Source organism: Danio rerio, chromosome 13 (assembly GCF_052040795.2).
Source record: "Danio rerio strain M-AB ecotype USA chromosome 13, GRCz13ab, whole genome shotgun sequence".
Classification (NCBI taxonomy): Eukaryota; Metazoa; Chordata; class Actinopteri; order Cypriniformes; family Danionidae; genus Danio; species Danio rerio.
Window position 1 is genome coordinate 8,909,961 of NC_141033.1, and position 21,711 is coordinate 8,931,671.

A 21,711-nucleotide genomic window follows, 5' to 3' on the forward strand; every position below is an offset into this window, starting at 1 on the left:
ATAAAATCCTGCACTTTGAAAAAAACACACATGTGAAGTTAATAAAGATAATTTGGCCATTTCAAATAAACATATTTGTACTTCAGTGAACATAAATAAACCATCTTAATTATCTCGGTGCTGAAAAAATGCGAGACTGTAGTCTGTGCCCATCGAGTGCTTTTATAAAATGACAAAAGCCCACATCTCCAATCAACGAAAACGGCTGCAAATATTAAGCAATAAACACCCGCACTGCCTTTGTTATTTTTATATGTCTCTCAGAACCAGTTGGGGATGTTTGCTTGAAAGATTCAGCAAGGGATTGTTGCTATTTGGACTACTTTATTACCTTCTCTGCTATTCTGCCTTTAGACAGTGATATTGCTGGGTGATGGCGCTGCAGATGTGCAGTCATGGTTATATGTGTGAAACAATGCTTGCACACAGTTATTTTTTGTTCACCTTTTTTTCTTTTATTGGCATTATACTTAACGGCAAAACCGAAATGTCCTCACACAGCAGATTTGAAAGACGCCGGCGCTTTCTCGTACTGTTGCCTCACTTCGCCGGCACTTCCTTGTACTGTTGCCTCACTTCACCGCCGCTCGCAATGTTAAAGTTGGGAATGATGGTCAAGCGCCCCCTAACTTTAGAGGAGTTTCCTCATCTCAGCTCATAGATTTAGAGCAGTGGTCACCAAACTTGTTCCTGGAGGGCCGGTGTCCTGCAGATTTTAGCCCCAACCCTAATCAAACACACCTGAACAAGCTAATCAAGGTCTTACTAGGTATACTTGAAACATCCAGGCAGGTGTGTTGAGGCAAGTTGGAGCTAAACCCTGCAGGGACACCGCCCTCCAGGACCGAGATTGGTGACCCCTGATTTAGAGGCACACACAGTCAATTCGGGGAGATATAAAATTATAAATTATTTAAACGCAAAACCGAGAAAACCGTAATTCACAAGTCCATATTGAAACGTGGAGGTCGTACCGCACGGTTCAATATTATATTGAGAACCGTGGCATCCCTAGTGTATACCTAACATTCTTTAGTGCATTTAATTACTGCCCAGCAGGCACACAATGTCTTGAGATGTTAATATTAGGTTAGATTTAGGTTGTGCAGATGATTAAAATTCAATGTCTAGCCAGCACCTGAGGACAATGTTATTTTGATGTCCAATAACGACATCAAATGATGGTGATATTTTGTTGATTTTAGGTTGTTCTGGAAAGTGACCAAAATCCAACACTGAGCCAGCATCTTAAACCAACGTCATACTGATGTCAAATACTGATATTTATTCGTCAGGTATGGCAACCAATATCAAACATCTGATAGACGTCATATTGATAACGTCCAAACAACATCAAGCTATAACATCATTATTGATATTTGGTTGATTTTACGTCGGACGTTGGACATTGATGTCAGCCTGACATTGAGTTGTGACATCAACCTGATTTTCATGGCAATGCAAACAAAATTAGTTATTAGAAATAAGGTAATAAAAATATTATGTAAAAAATTGGTACATACCAATAATAATAAAAACATAGCAAATATATGTACAAAATGTTTGGAAGCTAGAGGAACCTTGTTTCACTGTATTTGGAAGTGCACAAAAATGTAATTATTTTGGTAAGAGGTGAGAGTCATAAGTGAAAAAATTATTTCAAAACAAATCCTCCTCGACCCAAAGCTTTTTTTTTTGCTAGGTTTATACCCAGAGGATGCAAACTATAGTAGAAGCTAACAAGTATTTATAGACCTCAGCTTGCTTTATGCCAAAAGATGTGTAGCTTTGCTATGGACAAAGACGCAAAGACCAAACGCAACTCAATACGACAAATGTTGTCAAGTCTGCCATTAAAAATATCTTATATACTAAAAGCTAAACAACGTGGATTTGAAAACATATGGAGTCCTTTCATTTGTTTTATCAAAGAAGTGGAATTAACAGAGGAAGCAGTTGATGAATAATTTTTGATGGATAATGCAGTTCCAGGCTTATAGTTCTGTATTAATACATTCTTCAATATATATTTGCTGTACCTGGTACTCATCTGATTATAATTGTCATGTTTGAATAGATTACCATTAATGACAAAAAGAGAGGCAGTTTTACTTTTATTTTTATTATTTGTTTATATTTTGTTTGTTTGTTTAGTTGTTTGCTTTTAGTTTTTATTATATATATATATATATATATATATATATATATATATATATATATATATATATATATATATATATATATATATATATATATATATATATATATATATATACATACAGGCGAAGTCAGAATTATCCCCAATCCCCAAAATTAAAAAGACGTTTTTAATTTTTTAAGAACCATTTTAGGGACAAAATTATTAGCCCCTTTAAGCTAATTTCTTTCTCGATAGTCAACAGAACATCGTTGCCTAATTACCCTGACCTGCCTAGTTAACCTAATTAACCTAGTTAAGCCTTTAAGTTGTGTAGAAGTGTCCTGAAAAATATCCAGTAAAATATTATTTACTGTCATCAGGGCAAAGATAAAATAAATCAATTATTAGAAATGAGTTATTAAAAATATTATGTTCAGAAATGTGTTGAAAAAACCTGCTCTCTTTTAAACAGAAATTGGGGGGAAACTTAACAGGGTGGCAAATAATTCAGGGAGGCTAATAATTCTGACTTCAACTGTATATATATATATCCTTATATTTTGTATAATTTGTAAATGCAACAAGATTATTTTTGTAAAAAAATGTTTGTAAAATGCTGTATTTCAATGTGTACAAACCAAAAACGAAAAAAAAAATATATATATTATGAAAAAAAAAAAAAGCTTGGGATTATTTATGGAAGAATTGCAATTTCACAGGAGGGATATATTCAATAGAAACATTCTAAATACAAACAGCACACACACATATAAATTATGTTCAAATTAACGCAATATTTTTTTTCCAGCACTAGTCTATAAATCTGTAATGTAATAATTGACACAAAAACATTTCAAAATTGGGTTTCATAAATAAATTGAACAAATGTAGGAAAAATAAGCCAGCACTAAAGACACATGTAAAATATAAGACATGTACAAGCTAATATAGTGCTAATATATCATTTTAAAAAATGCTCCGTTAATTAATTTAGTGATAAAAAAGATCTGTGGATACTTAATGACTTTCCTGAGCTAATCGTTTACTATTATGACTAGATGTAAAACGATTGTAAAAAAAAAACCAAATAGAACATCTAGAGTATATAATAATAATAATAATAATAATAATAATAATAATAATAATAATAATAATAATAATACAATTGTTGAACTGCGGTTTTATATAAGGCTTTATTAATATAAAGGCTTTAAGAACATAAAAAACATTTGTGTAAGTTAGTATCTTTTATAGTTTGGAAAACAAATAAGAAAAAAGGAAATGCGCCATCAAATGTTTTATTTATTCAAATTTCATTTTAATTTCAAGGCTTACTATTATAGCAGATTTTATTTTAAGTTTATTTTTTGTATTTAACCAATTATTATTATTTTATTAGCTGGTATTCATAGTAATGAAATCTTTTTTTTTTTCCAGCTGGAAACATGAATATCCAATTTTAAAGACAGAATCTTTTCTAGTATCCATGGTTCTCTTTTTTTACCAATTTAGAGGTTATTTCTTAAGTCCCAATCTTGCCCTTTTTAGATTAAAGCTATACTGCTGGGAGATTTTCAAAATGGCTCAAATGATCATCTCAGATACCGGCAACTGATTCCTTTCTGAATACCTGATGACACGTAATATTACAGCTCCATCTAGTGGCAGTCTGTGAGAGATCATTAGTAAATAAGAATGTTGTTGTATTGTTTGGTGACAGACTGAAAAAGCGGTGTTGGGTAAGTAACTTATAAAAAGCAATTACATCATTATATCTTTTAATTTAACTTCTTTAACTTAACTAAACTTAACTTAATAAACTTTCTATGTTGAATGTTGAAAAAAAATGTATTTAATTACTCAGTGAGGAATTTAATTACTTAACTCACAATTTACAATTCTTACAAATCTCAATGCATAATCTTAAAATTGTAATTCTTTAAATTTGACTCATGCATCAACTTTCAAATTTACAAAAAATTAATTCTCAACACGTTTAAAACAGAAATAACATTATTTATTTAACAAATATTATTACTCTACAATAAAATACCAAACTAACTATTTGGCATTTATTTGACAACTATTGTATCTTTTGTTAAAAATATAATTATTCTGCTTAATATTTATGCATAATGAATAATACAGTTTCTCTGCTTCACTGAATTGATTTATACATACCTATTTTTTATTTACAGTATTGAAGGCAAGTACATTAATAAAAGCACCTAAACAGTAAACCCTTACTTTACTTTTGTTCAGTAGATGATTACAGTGTAGTCACTTTGTAACTCATTACAACCATACTTTTTTTTTAATTTAGTTTGCAATCAGACTAAACTGATCGTAGAGGACAAATAGTCCTGGCTCTTACCTTAGTCTGAAAGCAGCAGTAGAGTTGTGTAAGATAGGGATGTTTCCTGGCCAGGGCTAGAATGCGTTTTTCAGTCATTGTGCAGTCTACATCATCGTCCTGCAGGATAACGTCTTTCTTCAACACTTTCACAGCAAAAACCTCATCAGTGCCTCTTAACTCAGCCAGCATCACCTGTATTCAAGACAACAATAAGATTCGATTTATCAAAATGTATATCTGTCACTCAAACATTAACCGTAATTAGATACTTTTCATTTTAACTGGGTTTTATTTTCACTGATATTAAGCCAATAAGTGTCTTGCACTAGTTCTTCCAAAAAGGTCTAAAAATATTTCTTCAAAAACATTGTCATTTTGAAACTTTCTTTCTTTCTCTCTTTCTTTCTTTCTTTCTTTCTTGAGTACTTTTTTTTTTTAGATATAAACAGATTTGTGTGTGTTGAGCATCAGTTGAGACAACATTAGCACCTTTCAGCTTTAATTGTGGGGAAAATTGGATCATTCTAAGCTTTTGTCAGCTAATTTCAGCTTCCGCGTTTAAAATTATTTTTGGGACAGGATCAACATCAGAAACATTGCGCAAAATTGCAAGTACAAAGATGACGCATTGGTTTCTCATTATTATTCATAGCGGAGTTTTCTTATCCTATGAGAAGAGCCTGCTTCTTAATTATTCATGAGAGCATGTGCTTTCCGAAGGCAAGGCAGACCTGCCAGTGCCAAGCTAGCTGTGAGACACGGACCCACGGTGCACAGTATTTAACTGTTCATGAAGGGTCATATGTGTTTGTTTCCATGATCCATGGGGTTTGTTGCATGGTTTTCCCCGTGATACAGCCAATACAGCAAAGCTGTTTGTGTGCAGCAAGCATTTTTGTCGGGAGAGCAGTAGGAGAATTGGAGAATGGCGGACTTGTCTTTTATCAGGAGTTTGTTCACATTTAGAAACATCGCTGTGCTGCTGTGTTCACCTAAATCCTCCAGATTACCAGCAGGGCTAATGGTTGAAATAGACAGGGCAAGAGACCTGCAGCACTGAGTCTGCATTCAGACCCGGGGATTGAGGGAAGAGTCCTCATTTAGTGTTTTTATAAACACGATTATCTTTATAATGATATAAATTGTGGTTGTCTGTATATTAAATTACGCATAACAAATGCAGGGCATTAAAATACTGTTTATTTCTTTGCATTTTAACTTTGTCAACTATAAAGTAATGCTGCTCCTCATGGTTTGGGTTTCATTTTGTGAGCTAACTGACAACAGTTGTTCGCTCCCCTCCTTCTCTCCTGCTCTGCTGGCCACGCCCACTCCTGCCTCTGATCGCGGAGCTCCACACCCACTATGATGCATATTTTAAAAAGATTTTGAGGTAGACTTGAACCTAAGGTAGGGGGTGTCATGACCCTTTAATAATGTTAAAGAGGTTTAATATGTATTAATTGTTGGTTGGGGGTGTTTTGCACTAATCTGTGCTACTGAATGGCTATATTATTGAAATGTTTCCGTTTTGTCGTGTCGCGTTTGGTGCGTACAGATAAATCTTGTAGCGTCACATGTAGTTAGGACAGTGTTATGCACTAAATAAAAAGATTCAAAGATAATTCCTTGAATTTACAAAAAACATTTAAGTGGTTGTAAACTATTTATTTGGGCTGAATTTAAGCAATCAAATGACTAAATCTAATTTGTTTGAGTTCAACAATAAATAGTAAATAAATAGTTTGCAACAATTTTGCAGACATAATTTTTTTCCAGTGTACTCAGAAAAAATCTCCACCTTGCCAAAGCTGCCTTTTCCAAGCACTTTGATAAAGGAGAAGTCTTCCAGCATCATCCTTTTGGCTTGAACCGTCTTCACCTCTCCGTTCTCCTTGGCCTCCCCCGTCTCCTCTGAGACCCCCTCTGAGGCCTGCTTCATCTCTTCACTGCGGTGATCAAACGAAAGTGCCTTCCTGATGTTCTCCAGATCCTTTATATCTGCAGATCACAAACAAAGAGCTAAATCACAATACACGCTTACCGTAAGCCTTACGGGATTTTTGAGCCATCTAACCCTTTAAGAATAAGTCAAAATTACATGCTGCCTCAAACAGAGCTGTTAAATTTACAGCCTTAAACTAATATTGATATACATAGACATAGTCAAATAATAAGAGTAGCTGCTCTTGGAGTATTTTATGAAATAATAAAATAAGCATATAACACCGTTTCTGGAGTACTGGAGTCCAGTGCTTCCCACTTGAAATATACTTGCGATGGTAGCCAGATTAAAACACCATTTACCCACATTACATAAATAGTTAACTATATGCGACAAACAAAACATCATTTAATTTTTACGAATAATTTTATTTATTATGACACTGTTTTACCCTCTTTCTTTTCAATGGGTTAAAGTAAAAAAAAGACTTGAAATAAAAGAAAGAAATTCACTATTTCTCTGACTTTAATGCTATTCAAGAGCCATGTGCACTCACTGACAGGTAAAATCTGCTTCTCTCTCTTTCAGGCTCAAAGCAAACTTGAATGCCAATGCCTTTTAGATATGTACAGTTGAAGTCAGAATTATTAACCCCCCGTTTATTTTTTCCCCAAATTTCTGTTTTACGGAGAATTTTTTTTTTTAAACACATTTCTAAACTTAATAGTTTTAATAACTCATTTTCTAAAAACTGATTTATTTTATCTTTGCCATGATGACAGTAAATAATATTTGACTAGATATTTTTCAAGACACTTCTATACAGCTTAAACTGACATTTAAAGGCTTAACTAGGTTAATTAGGCAGATTAAGGTAATTAGGCATGTAGTTGTATAACGATGATTTGTTTCGTAGACAAACGAAAAAAATTATAGCTTAAAGGCGCTTATAATTTTGACCTTAAAATGTTTTTGTAAAAATTTAAAACTGCTTTTATTATAGCCGAAATAAAACAAAAAGGACATGATAAAATATTATCAGACATCGCTTTGAAAAAAAATTTAAAGGGGGTTTAATAATTTTGATTTCAACTGTATAAAAACTATAGAGCAAATTAGAAATAAATGACAGAAAAATGAATGAAAACAAACAATATTTCAAAAAATTATAATAATTACGAAATTAAAATGTGTAGATAATTTAAATAAGGCAAATGCTAATGGTGCACAGTTTAGACCAGTCATTTCATCCTCTCAGAGTTTATAGTAAAGTTTTTTTCTGAATCGTTTAAAGAATGAATTATTTAATGTTTCTCTCGCTCTCATGCAAAAATCCATACGATTAACGACAGTTTAAGAAAGCGAAAGCAAAAGACCAATCCTGGACATTTTAGAAGATTTAGAAACCCAGGCCAAATGAAGTTTAAAAGGTGAACTTTATAAAGTTTAAATACAATTTATTTGAACTTTATTTGAGTTTAAATAAATTGTTGAACTCAGTGTCACAATAACCAGCGATCTAATCCTGGCAGATAGCAGGTAAACACACAGATCGCATGGAACTACAAATCCGCCATTATTTGGACTATTATATGCATACACACACACACACACACACACACCGGTTCCTAATCCTGGCTGATTGCTAACACACAGCTGAAGCTGTTCAGGACTGATGACACGGACTTTAAAAGCAGCGCTGACACACACATACTAGTTGCTGAGGTTTGTTATAGTGAAGAAGAAATTCTGAACACCAATCAGCCATGATTAGGAACCGGTGTGTGTGTGTGTGTGTGCAGTGCATGACTGGATCTTGTAGTTCATATAATGGTGAATTTGTAGTTCTATGCACTCTATGTGTTTACCAGCGATCTGTCAGGATTAGATCGCTGGTGTTTGTGACAATATTGGTGATATGCAAATGCAGTTTCTGAAATATTGATCAAATGTGCATTATTTGTCTGTGTTGTAGTACAAGATTTAAATTTAACATTTTTATTTTAAGAATTTCTCAGTTTTTTTTGTTCTGTTTTTGACAATTGAGGACCCTTCTTGAAATCAAACCATAAACAAATTTTATTTCAAATTTAATTCAAGCACTTTGAAGGACCTCTCTTTGTTTTTAAGTACTTTCCAGGCCTTGAATCCATAAATCTTAAATAAATATGTTTAATAAATTTAATAAATATAATAAAAAATCTTTGATAAATACTTTTAAGTACTTAAAAGAAGTGTGGGGACAGTGTATCTTATTGAATCATTATCATATTTGGCACTTAAAAAAAAACTAATTTAGCCAAAGACGCAAAGCTGTTAAAGTGTTTGTTTACCCTGGTCACATGGTGATGTGGGTGCAGATTTGGATCGGTCCTCTTCTAACAGTGGAGATATGGGTAAGGGATGTGGATCTGGACCCTGAGAGATCTTTGTAGAAAACAGGAAAAAACAACAACATTACACTTCAGGAGGCCGAATTATATTCTTTTTTCAGGCCACTATTCATTTCATTATTTATTATTAGTCTTTTTGGTCACACTTTATCTTGATGGTCTGTTTGTTGGATTTAAGCTACATTGCATCTACTGTACATGCCAACTAATTCTCATTAGGTTATATGTAGACTGTTAGATTGGGGTTAAGAATTAGTTAGTGTAAGTTGACTTGCTCTTCCTAAGTTTCTTATAGTCAGTTAAATGTCTGTTGAAGGAGCCGTGTCAACAGAATTTAAGCAGACAGTCTACTAATATTAAAAAGGACCATCAAAATAAAGTGTTACTGTCTTTTTATTCCTTTGTGTAACATTTATAAGTTCAGAAAAAAATATGCATTAATATGCAAATGTTTAAATATTTGCAAATGTTTAAATGTTTATGTGCAATATAATATGTAAAGTGCTAGTTTTGTCCTTTAGTAGAGACTTTTAACTTTGTTTACCAAACAGTTGTTTCTAACTGGATTTGCATTGTAAACCTTAAATAAAAGTAAAAATGTATTTTATTTTTCTGCTCCTATGCAATCAAAATGAAGAATTAGCAAAAAAAAAAAAACATTCACAGATCCTCTCTGGCCCTAGTCATCGTTAATCAGAATGTATTTCCTATTTTCTACCCAATTTGTGAAGATTATGATGATATAAATAAGTAATCAGTACTGTATTTCGTATATTCTAAAGCTTCATGAGTTCAAGGCTTTTGACCTTACAGCCCTACACACCCTCTTAAACACTAATTCCTGATGATTCTCCCTCTCACCTTTTTTCTTCTCTGGACGCTGCCGGAGAGTTTATCTGGAGTGACTCCAAGGTCAGACAGCACCTTAGCGATGCCCCTGGCGTCCACTCCACAGTTAGGAGCTACATTAATTTCACAACGCTTGTGCACATTCATCTTACAAACTGAGGACAGAAAAAGGAGATGGCATGAAAACCTAGGATGTATTGTATTACATGTTAGTGTGAGTATATATTGTTGATCCATTACATCTATTCCTTTAAAAATTAAACTAAAATAAAATGAAATAATAAAAATGTGGATTTAATAATAGCAATACAAATACAAATAAATAAAAACAAACAATTGTGGTTAAACATGATTAAAAATGTAAATGAAAATAAAAATATTAACAATACTATAATAATATCTAAAATAATACTAGAAACATGGCTGTTAAGCAGTAGTTTTCATAATTAAGCAGGTTTTAAAATGAATCATCATTATTTTGAATTGGCACTTTACTACTACCAAGCTGTCAAACTTTCACTTTCAAATATTAGAGCTTGTTTCTAGGTATGTATATTTTGATTATGCAACACTTAAAATAAAATGAGTGTCTGCAAAATTGTAAAATGCACACACATTCAGTGACAGGATAAGTGATAATTTCAGTCTTAAAATAGGTCAGTGATCAGTAATAATAGTGTGTTCTTATGAGTGACTTTCTGCATGTTGGTGCGCTTGACTCAGGACAGTTACACAAGCAGTCGTTATGACCTTGGTACCACTTTACAATAAGGTTGTATTACAGTAGTTAACTTTAGTAAATGCATAAGCTAACATGAATTAACAATGAACAACTCATCTTTTGACTTTGATCAGGGACCCTGAATGTGTCCCAAGCTTTAGAAAATCCTGGATATTTCCAGCTTTTTCTGTGAATGGGGTAGCCATATAACTACATTTCCCAGAATGCTGCTCTCACCTTTACACTGAAGCCCTTGCCGCAGCAGGCCCCACAGTAATGAACCGCAGTGGTCACAGAATGTGAGGACTTTGTAGTTATGAATACGGAATTTATGAGGCATATTGACGCTGAAACGCTGGGATCCTACCTGCAGGGGGCAATAAAGGATCAGTAAGATGCTCATGCATTGCTCATACAAGATTAAAAAAAAAAAAAAAACATGGTAAAACTGCTGTGATTTTTTTATAGTGTTACTTAACGACACACAAAAACCAACAAAAAATAAAAAGACATACAGAGGGGGGGAAAGTATTGGGAAAAAATATTCTAAAGGAACTGTTGACATGGAATTGAATCAGATTTTGGTAAGAACCCAAACAATACAAACATTTTTAAAAAATCCAAAAAAAAAATGGTCATCGAATAATATACAATAATAAAATATTATAATAAAAAAATAATATTTTATTTAAAATACGTTTTTGGTGATAGCAGCTTAAAGACGCTTCTCATATGGAGAATGAAGTCACATCAATTTCTCAGGTGTGATTTCTTTTTTTCTTCACAGACGTCAAGAGTGTAAAAATCTAGACGGTTCAGGAGTTGGGTCTGTCTGTGGACTACACGATATGAACGTAACATGAAAAGACCTTAGCGGTGTAACTTGTAGTACGTTAGAGGTGTAACTTGAAGTTGGAGACCCACATGTCAAAACTATGTTGTCTGCAAGATGGCGCTGTACATCAGTTATTAACACCTACACCTACTCCACACATCTAAATCCATCACCCACCCATTATTAATTCAATTCAATTCAGCTTTATTTGTATAGCGCTTTTACAATGTAGATTGTGTCAAAGCAGCTTCACATAAATGGTCATAGTAACTGGAACAGTGTGGTTCAGTAACTGGAACAGTGTGGTTCAGGTTTTAGTGTTTAAGTTCAGTTCAGTTTAGTTTAGCTCAGTTCAGTGTGATTTAATCATTACTGAGTGTTCAAACACTGAAGAGCCAATTCATCGATGCGTAGCTCTACCAATCCTGAACCATGCGAGGCAGTGGCGATATTAACGTTTATACCGACCACAACCCTAAACCCAACCATCATAGTTATTAACGTCTACACCTTTCCCAATCCATCATAGCTTTTAATGTCTACACCTACTCCAACCCTAAACCCAACTATCGAAGTTTTTAACGTACAGCGGTGAGTTGCAGACTTGACACGCTCGCCATTGTACTGTTATTTGCAACCACAGGAGGTGACGAGTAGGCTAACTTTAATGTCAAAACAGATGAAGAAGTCAGTGAGTGGAGTTGCACGATGGAGTTACTAAATGAATGAATGTAATAATATAAATTAATTAATTCATTTTCTTTTGGATTTAGTCCCTTCATCAATCTGAAGTTGCCACAGCGGAATGAACCGCCAACTTATCCAGCATACGTTTTACGCAGCGGATGCCCCTCCAGCTGCAACCCATCACTGGTAAACATCCACACACACTCATTCACACACATACACTACGGAGAATTTAGCTTACCCAATTCACCTGTACCGCATGTCTTTGGACTGTGGGGGAAACCGGAGCACCCGGAGGAAACCCACGCACACGCAGGGAGAACATGCAAACTCCACACAGAAATGCCAACTTTGATATATATACAAACAATATTGAACTTAAAATGTTTTTATAAAAAATTGAGTCATGTTTTTATTCTAGCCAAAATAAAACAAAAGACTTTCTTATAGGACATACTGTGAAAAACCCATTCACTGATAAACATTCATTCATTTTCCTTTGGCTTAGTTTCTATTTCAGAGGTCACCACCGTGGAATGAACTGCCAACTATTCCAGCATGTTTTATGCAGCAGAAGCCCTTCCAGCAGTAACCTCCTACTAGGAAACATTCATACACACTCATTCACACACATCTCATACACTACGGCCTATTTAGTTTATTCAGTTCACCTGTACCGCATATCTTTGGACCGTGGGGGAAGCCGGAGTACCCGGAGGAAACCCACGCCAACACAGGGAGAACATGCAAACTCCACAAAGAAACGTCTACAGGCCCAGCCGGACTCAAACCAGCAACCTTCTTACTGTGACGAAACTGTGCTAGCCACAGAGCCACTGTGCCGCCTTCTGTTAAACATAATTTGGGAAATATTTAAAAAGGAAAAAGAGAAAACTTCACAGGAGGGCTAATAATTTTGACTATAACTGTATATCATTCCACTTCAGGGTACAGTTTTTGTATAGATGTTGCCCTTTAGACGCTTCCTAAAAACGTAATAAACGTTTGAGTACAGTTTGAGTAGTACTTTGCGATTATGAAACAAGGAACGCTGAGTTCAAACTGAAATTTGTGTTAATTAGAATCGACTGCGATAATAAGAGAAAATGTGAGAGGGGTCTGGATGCAGGCCTGGTGCAGGTGCATCACCTTTTTAATGCGCACACCTATCCCTTCCCCTCACAGTGACGTCACAAACTTCTTTTGAGTGCATTGAGTCTGACATTAGCTTGCATAAGCAAAGCTACATTCAGATACTATTGAGAAAATCCTCTGCTTTTCCTACAGGTTCCTCTCACCTCCTCTGCGGTGTCCTCCTGTTTCTTCAAACCTGCACATTTAGTGATGATCAGTTCATGGCAGCGTTTATGAACTACACAGGTGCACACTGAAAGTCAGAGAAAAGGGGTAAATTAGGTCAGATTTACTTCACTTTTCTGATGTATTACTGTGGACTCACAGATAAGAATGTTTGGCCAACAGTACAGATATGATATTTTCAGCAGGTTCCTGTCCATGCCAGTAGTTTCCTTAATTTAGGATTGTGAGCCAGTCACTGCTTAAAGGTATTCTAAAAATAAAAAGAATCTCCTCATGTACTCATAATTTTGTTGTCACTCAGTTTTGTGAAACACAAAATGGAAATCTTTAAATAAAAAAATAAAAAAGCATGTTTGGACTATAGTTCATGAGTTACACTCACTGGCCACTTTATTAGGTACACCTCTCCAACTCCTTGTTAATGCAAATTTCAAATCAGCCAGTCACATGACAGCAACTCAACGCATTTAGGCATGTCAACATGGTCTAGACGATCTGCTGCAGTTCAAGCTGAGCATCAGAATGGCGAAGAAAGGTGAGTTAAGTCACTTTAAACATGGGATGGTTGTTAGTGCCAGACTGGGTGGTCTGAGTATTTCAGAAACTGCTGATCTACGGGGATTTTCACGCACAACCATCTCTAGGATTTACAGAGAATGGTCGTAAAAGAGAAAATATCCAATGAGTGGCAGTTCTGTGGGCGCAAATGCCTTGTTGATGCCAGAGGTCAGAGGAGAACGGTCAGACTGGTTAGAGCTTATAGAAAGGCAACTCAAATAACCACAACCGAGGTATGCAAAAGAGCATCTAAATGCACAACATGTCGAACCTTGAGGCGGATGGGCTACAGCAGCAGAAGACCAGAAGATAGTGACACTCGTGTCAGCTAAGAAAAGGAAACTGAGGCTACAAATCGCAAAGGCTTACCAAAATTGGACAGTGGAAGATTGGAAAAACGTTGCCTGTTCTGATGAGTCTTGATTTCTGCTGCGACATTTAGATGGTAGGGTCAGAATTTGGCGAAAACAACAGGAGAGCATCGATCCATCCTGTCTTGTATCAATATTTTAGGTTGCTGGTGGTGGTGTAATCATGTGGGGGATATTTTCTTGGCACCCATTAGGCTCATTAGTACCAACTCATCGCATCATGTCAACACCACAGCCTACCCGAGAATTGTTGCTGACCATGTCCATTCCTTTATGATCAAAGTGTACTCATCTTCTGACGGCTAATTCCAGCAGGATACCACACCATGTCATAAAGTGTGAATCATCTCAGACTGGTTTCTATAACATGACAATGAGAGACACTGTACTCAAATGGCCTCCACAGTCACCAGATCTCAATCCAATAGAGCACCTCTGGGATGTTTCGAAAGGGGAGACACGCATCATGGATGTGCAGCTGACAAATCTGCAGCAACTGTGTGATGCTATCATGTCAATATGGACCAAAATCTCTGAGTAATATTTCCAGTCCCTTGTTGAATCTTTGCCACGAAGGATTAAGGGAGTACTGAAGGCAAAAGGAGGTCCAACTCGGTACTAAGGTGTCCCTAATAATGTTGCCGGTGAGTGTATATTGATATTTCATTGTTTTGTTAGTTTGAAGGTTGTAATCATGGTAAAATCTACTATCACAAGTCACTCTAACAGCCTCATTGTGTTTATAATTCTGCATGCTAACTTAAATTTTGGCAAAAAAAATTGTGTTAAATGAAAACTGTAAGTGACATTTGAATTCATGCAATTATTAAAAATCTATAGTATGTTTAACTTTTCACTACTGCAGATATGTGCCCATACAAAAGCAAGTTGTATCAATATATGAATAAATTTGATTTGATTTTATGATGAAAAAAGTAAGAATTGTATACTTTTTGTCACGGTTGCAGGTTTGTGCGCTCTTCCGGATTGTCTGTTTGAGCATGTGGGTTTGTTTTGTTTTTGTGGCCCACGTGTATTTGTTTTGGTCACGTGTCATGACGGCACTCAGCTGGATTGATTGTTCGCCAGCTGATACTCATTATCGTGCCTATATATGTGCTACGTGTTTAGTGTTTCATTGTCAGTTCGTTACATGTGCTTTTGGTGCTATATTGTCTGTGCTAACGACCTGAAGAGTTTTTACTGGACCATGTTTCCTGCCTGATTCCTGCCCTGTTTCTCCTAGTTTTAGCACCGCACTCATTCCTTGCTTTTGTTTTGACTGTGTTAATAAATTATTATTTTGATCACTCGCACTTGGATTCACCTGAACATTATTTATTGAACAGCCTATTACTTTTTTGCACTAATTTAAAGGTTAAAAAGGATGTCTAGACTTCTACTAAAAGAAAAAATCCAAAATATGAAATCACAGCATTACCCTATAATGGCAAAATTTAGGTTTAATTATTCCAACTGAAATGTTTAGGTTGAGATTTTAAAGTTTGCAAATGTTTGAAATGTTTGAAAACATGAAACTCTAATACAGGGACATTTTATGTTGTTCACTTACCTTGACACTGATAACCTTGCTTTCCTAATACACCCCTGTGAAATGAATGAAAGGTGATAAGTTATTGCTCTTTTCTATACAGCGACACTAAATACACAACATTTATTGTATATAGCATGGATTGGACATGAATAAATGAATGATTATGTAACTTTTTAAATGACCAGTCATAACACTGCACAACAAAAATAAATGGAACACACAAAAGAAACCGCTGCTTTCCTCCCATTTCCTTTCTAGAACATTTCATCATTTGATTTCATCAACTTTGAATTGATTGATTCCTGTCACTTTGTCAAGTTATGATACTAACTTATAGTATATACCTATACTAACTTATAACACAATTATTATATTCGCTTTATTCTTCGCGTAAGAGCAGGCACAGCCATTTGTAGCTCAAGACTTCAGCTCTCATTCACTTTCATTCATTTTTAGATGTTAAAAACAGCTCGTTATGCTGCTTGATGTTGCAAACTGACATTTTCTTATTATATCATACTGATTTGTCTGTAACACTTTATAATAACTACACACTATAAATCATTTATTAAGCATTAGCAAATAGTGAATTCATTATCTGTTAAGCATTAACCCTACATTAATAAACGTTAGTAAGCAGTTTATAACTGCAGCTACAAATTCTCTATTCTTATAAGCAGCTATATAATGTGCTTAATGAGTGTACTTTCATACTTAGTTAATGACTTATTTTTCATTGCTAATATAAGTATCGCATTATTTACAAACCATTTGTATTTAAGAGTAGTTGAAGATTCATTCAAAATGAGTTAGTAAATGATTAATAAACTATTGAAATCAACGTGTATATGTCTTATTATGTAGGCATATATTAATGGTTACTATGTATATTAATAAATGCTTTATTAACTCAACTTTATCTAGTTTTGTGACCTAATCTAAAGTGAGGACTATTTATGTTTTATAAACCCCTAATAAATGACAAATAAAGGCTCAGTTAAATTCTAAACAGGAAAAATGACATTATTCATTCCTTTTCATTTAAAGATATACAAATGAAACTGTGCTTCAAATAAAAAATAAATCTTTACAACCTCATCTAAAATAAAATCACTGTAGAGTTTAAACATTGCATCTTATTATAATGTTAACTTATTATATTGTTGTTGTTGTTTTATCCAGTTTACAGTAATTTTACTTTTTATTAAAGATTGCAAAGATTATTGTTCATTTGATTCTTGAGCCTTTAATAGTCATTTATAAAGGATTTATAAAGCATGAATAGTCCTCACTTTAGATTAGGTCACAAAACTGCATGAAGTTGAGTTAATAAAGCATTTATTAACTATTAGTATATGTCTGAATAATAACACATACAAACGTTGATTTCAATAGTTTATTAATCATTTACTAACTCATTCTGAATGATCCTAAAAACCCTCAACTACTCTTAAATACAACTGGTTAGTAAATAATGCAATACTTAAATTTAGTATTTAAATATAAATCATTAACTAAGTATGAAAATACAATTATTAAACACATTATATAGGTGCTTATAAGACAAGAATACAGCATTTGTAGCTGCAGTTATGAACTGCTTACTAACACTTATTAATGTAGAGTTAATGCTTAACAGATAATGAATTCACTAGATACTAATGCTTAGTAAATGATTTATAGTGTGTAGTTATTATAAAGTGTTACCGATTTGTCTGTATAATCATGCAAACATTTGTTTATAGAGCAAGTAATCTGACCGTTTTCTATGGGTTATTATTGCTAGTCATTTATCCTAGCTGAATCGAAAGTTCTAAAACAATCGCAAAAATGAGCGAACTGCTGCATGTAAGAATAAGGTAAGTTAACATAAAATATGTAACAAGTTACTGGCTAATTTATTTCTCACTGGATGTCATATTTATATTTAGCATTATGAGAAAACTTTAAGTTTTCCATTTATTTCTTGACAATAATAATACATCAGTTTGTAATCTTTCATTACTTGAATTGTAACATTGAGGACTCTACCCCCCTTATTTTTATTAAAAGATTTATTCTTCAGCATTATATAATCAGATCCATTTCCAGCATCACTGGGGAATAGATATATGAACGGCACACTTTTCTGTATGGTTGCAGAAAAAGGCTTACCAAAACACATTTACAAGGTTGTCCTGTTCACATTTTCTGGTTTGGTAGATTCACCAGGGGGTTGATTAAAGCACTTAAACATCAGATTTTCATAATATGTCACCTTTAAAAAGGCCATGTTCCTCTGTTCTCCGAGGAGGCAGGACACAGTGTGCCTATACGTGGTGGTATACTAGCACAGTGTGGTGTAGGCCAAACACACTCAGTACACTTGTACTGAAGCGCTGTCGCTCTGAGCCCCAGGGCTTTTCCTGACATTACCATGGAAACGCAACCCACTGAGGATAAAACACCCGTGAATGGACTCACGAATAGGGACAGTGTACACTAGCTATGTGAAGCTTAGACGCAGATTTACCAGCTGAGGCAGCTGTACAAACAGCAAGCTACAAGGCGGTAAATTTCTCACCAGATGAAGTCGCGGCAGTGTGAGCAGTAGGTGGGCTGTCTCAGGTAGGTGGCCATGAACTTGTGTCCGTTGACTTGATGTACTCTTCTCCGGACAGCTCCCTGCCTCTTCCTGGGACGCATGCGTTCACGGAACACGCGCTCCTCATTCTCACAGCCACCAGCTGTGCAAAACACACAAAAGAAGACAAAAAAAGTGTCAAGAGTTCACACTTAGATATTGCATGACAACTGTTAGCAGGTTTGGCATGCGGCCCTGGGAGAGAACCCTGAGCTCGGAGATAGTTGAGGCCAGGGCTCCCGCCAGGTCGAGATCAGGTGGTTCTCGAGAGCTCCCCTTTTTTAAAGGAGGATAGGAGGAGAAAGGGGAGGATGGGGGGTTTCTTCGGAAAACAAAGATAAAGGAGTAAATCTAGCTAGGCTACTTATTGTGAGTTAGGATAGATCTGATTGGCTAACTAATGAGTGTAGATGGGAGGCCAGCTGCAGTCAATCATATCACGTGCTCCTCTCGAAATTAGTTTGAAAAACTTCACTTGATGACAATGTTCACTGTAAAAAATGCTAGGTTCCACACAATTCCTTCATGTTGCCCCAACTCAGATCGATTAAGTCATACCTGCCAATATTTATCTCTTGATATCTGGGAGACTGGGGGGAGGGGGAAGGGTGGGGTGTTCGGGGGTGAAATGTCTGAATAACACGGTAAAGAACCAGGTTAATAACTTTACTGTGGTGTACTACTTTACTACAATGGAATATACCAAAGTTGGTGACCCAGGGGTATTACAGACTGTATCAAAAAGCTGAGGACCGGGGGGGAGGGGGTGAGTGAAATTACGGGAGTTTTCCGGGAGAAATAACAAAACGGGAGGGTGGCGGGCATGGATTCTTACAAATTAAAGTGAATTGAACCAAAATATTAAGGTTGTCCCAAAAACAACTTAAGACTTGTGCTGTTTCAACTCCTTTTAAATAAGTGGTTTGAACAAGCAGCAAAATGATTTGTTTGTTTTGAGTGTTTCAGCCAAAAATGACCTTTCTCATTATTTGCTCACCATATTACATCAGATTAAGTAAAACAGATTACATCAGTAATCTAGGGGGCAAGACGGTGACAGAGGCACCAAATTGGAGATCTGTCAGACACTCTCATTGAGAAAAGAAACAAGGCCACAGGAGAGGAGCTCCACGCTTTCTCTCTCTTCTCCTCTCTGTGGAGAATGGGATCTGTAATCAATCCTAAGTATTCCCTGATGTCAGTGTATCTGTCTGCTGCAATACATTTCAGCCCTAAGAGAGAGAGAGAAGGCTGGATTCTGAGTCATAACATGACAGTGCAAGTAGTGCCAAATTGGCAAGCAGACGGTCATCTCCTGTTATTATTAAAGCCATTGTAAATGCTTTTTTTTGTAACGCTACAATAAGGTTGTATTAGTTAATGCATTTACTAAAATTAACAAACAAAGAACAACACATTTCTTAAAGTATTTGTTTATGTTAATTAATGATAGTTCATGAACTAGTTGTTTGTTGTTAGTTGCAGAGAGTTGCAGCTCATCCAGAACACTGCAGCTAGGAATCTGACCGGAACCAGAAAAATCAGAGAACATCACACCTGTCTTCAGGTCTTTACACTGGCTCCTAGTTACATTCAGAATAGATTTTAAAGCATTACTACTTGTCTATAAATCACTAAATGACCTAAGACCTCAATACATTACAGAATACGCTCACTGAATACAAACCTAGATCACTCAGATCTTTAGGATCAAGTAAATGAGAAATTTCTAGAGTTCATTCAAAGCAGGGTGAATTGGCCTTCAGCTGCTGCACCCCCGCTGCTGGAATCAGCTTCCAGAAATTATCAGATGGGCTTCAACATTAGGCACATTTAAATTTAGGCTTAAAAAAAACACATCTGTTTAGCGGTGCCTTTACCAAATGAGCACTATGCTGCATCCAACAGATCACACTATTATGTCTTTCTTTTCTTTTACATTCTTTTATAACCTGTTTTAACACATTCTGTGTTTCTGTTTTTAACCATTTTTAATCCTTTCATTTTCTTGTGTCTTTTATGCTTGTTTATGTAAAGCACTTTATTACACAAATTACCATTGTGTATGAAATGTGCCATATAAACTTGCCTTGCCTTTGTTCATTTTAACTTATGGTCCATTAACTAATGTTAACAAGCATTCATTTGAATGTTAATAATGTAAATGTGCAACTGTGATTAACAAATGCTGTAGAAACATTGTTGATAATTCATTTTTGTAAGCAAATACATTTACTAATGAAACCTTAGCCTTGCTATTTTGTTGGCAAAAAGTCAGGCAGAACTCCTACGCAATGAAACATAAAATAAAAGCCTTTGACACCAATAGTAGATGAAAGAGAAAACTCATGGGTCTTGCTTTCAAACAAAACTGCGAGTGCACAGAAAATTATGCTTCATTGTGTTAATAATATTAAATAAAATAACAATATTTTGTCAGCTTTTTTCATTGCTTTTAAATAACTATAATAAAACGTATTAAGAATATGTTGAAAACTGGCTTTCTAAATTAGTTATATTTACTTATGGATACTTGGTTTTTCTTGTACACAATAACTTGATGTAACAAAATTAAGATTACAATAAAATTGTTAAATGTGAAATTAAGTTTGCCTAGCAAAACTATTAGGCCCATTCGCAATTTTACGCCTTAGCCCTTACCCCTACCCCTCGTTTTGCACATTCAAAAGCGGTAGGGTGTTCTAATTCCATTTAGCTTGAAGGCGTAGGGCTAAGGGGAGGGATTAGATACCCCTTGAAATGGAGATTTGTCAGAACCACACTCGAAACTAAGGGGTACAAAAATTTCCCAGAATGCACCATCTCCAACAGCAGCATGGCTACACATAAAAGTAAGGAGATGCACAAATTAGTATTTTTTTAACCTTAGTCACATGTTTGTATTTTGTCCCAAGTTGCAAAATTACTGGATTCCTTTCTTTAAATTTGTTTCAGATATTCTGGGGGTCAAGTTAGCTGTTTGCCCTTTAATCGCGATCTTTGGTGTTTCCTCTCAGTGCCAACCTTTAAACCGGAGACACGCTGACATTGTGGCTTTTACATCTCTTTCCGCTAGGCGCAGAATACTTTTGTCTTGGACCTCCCTACAACCCCCCTCTATTTCATTGTGGCTCAAAGATTTGGTCTCATTTTTAAACTTGAGAAAATTAAATACAATATCAGAGGTAGGGGAGAACATTTTTTAAAAACAATTGAATTTTGAATGCAACAATTTATTGCATTCTTTAATCACTTAAAAACCTTAGATGTGGATTGAGTGAAGGTACATGTGTATGTATGTATGTATATGGTTTGTTATTGTAATTTTTTTTTCTGTATTTGTATTTTATTTATTTAT

The 21,711-nt window shown here is 35.0% G+C and overlaps 1 protein-coding gene and 1 long non-coding RNA gene across 2 annotated transcripts in view; one reads left to right on the forward strand and one right to left on the reverse strand.

The window, feature by feature from the left end:
• LOC147834123 (uncharacterized) overlaps nt 1–15,490 on the forward strand; it is a 44,146-nt gene extending 28,656 nt beyond the window's left edge. Inside the window, exons 2-3 of the long non-coding RNA XR_015505707.1 lie at nt 12,013–12,112; nt 12,435–15,490. This is a non-coding gene — a long non-coding RNA (uncharacterized LOC147834123). The remainder of the gene's footprint in view (nt 1–12,012; nt 12,113–12,434) is intronic.
• Nucleotides 1–21,711, reverse strand: part of prkceb (protein kinase C, epsilon b) — a 148,736-nt gene that overhangs the window by 56,437 nt on the left and 70,588 nt on the right. The window contains exons 3-10 of the mRNA XM_087278906.1: nt 18,294–18,456; nt 15,749–15,783; nt 13,225–13,313; nt 10,642–10,771; nt 9,696–9,838; nt 8,775–8,868; nt 6,298–6,497; nt 4,515–4,688 (exon numbers count right to left, since the gene is read on the reverse strand). Of these exons, the coding sequence (XP_087135032.1) occupies nt 4,515–4,688; nt 6,298–6,497; nt 8,775–8,868; nt 9,696–9,838; nt 10,642–10,771; nt 13,225–13,313; nt 15,749–15,783; nt 18,294–18,456 (1,028 nt within the window). The remainder of the gene's footprint in view (nt 1–4,514; nt 4,689–6,297; nt 6,498–8,774; nt 8,869–9,695; nt 9,839–10,641; nt 10,772–13,224; nt 13,314–15,748; nt 15,784–18,293; nt 18,457–21,711) is intronic.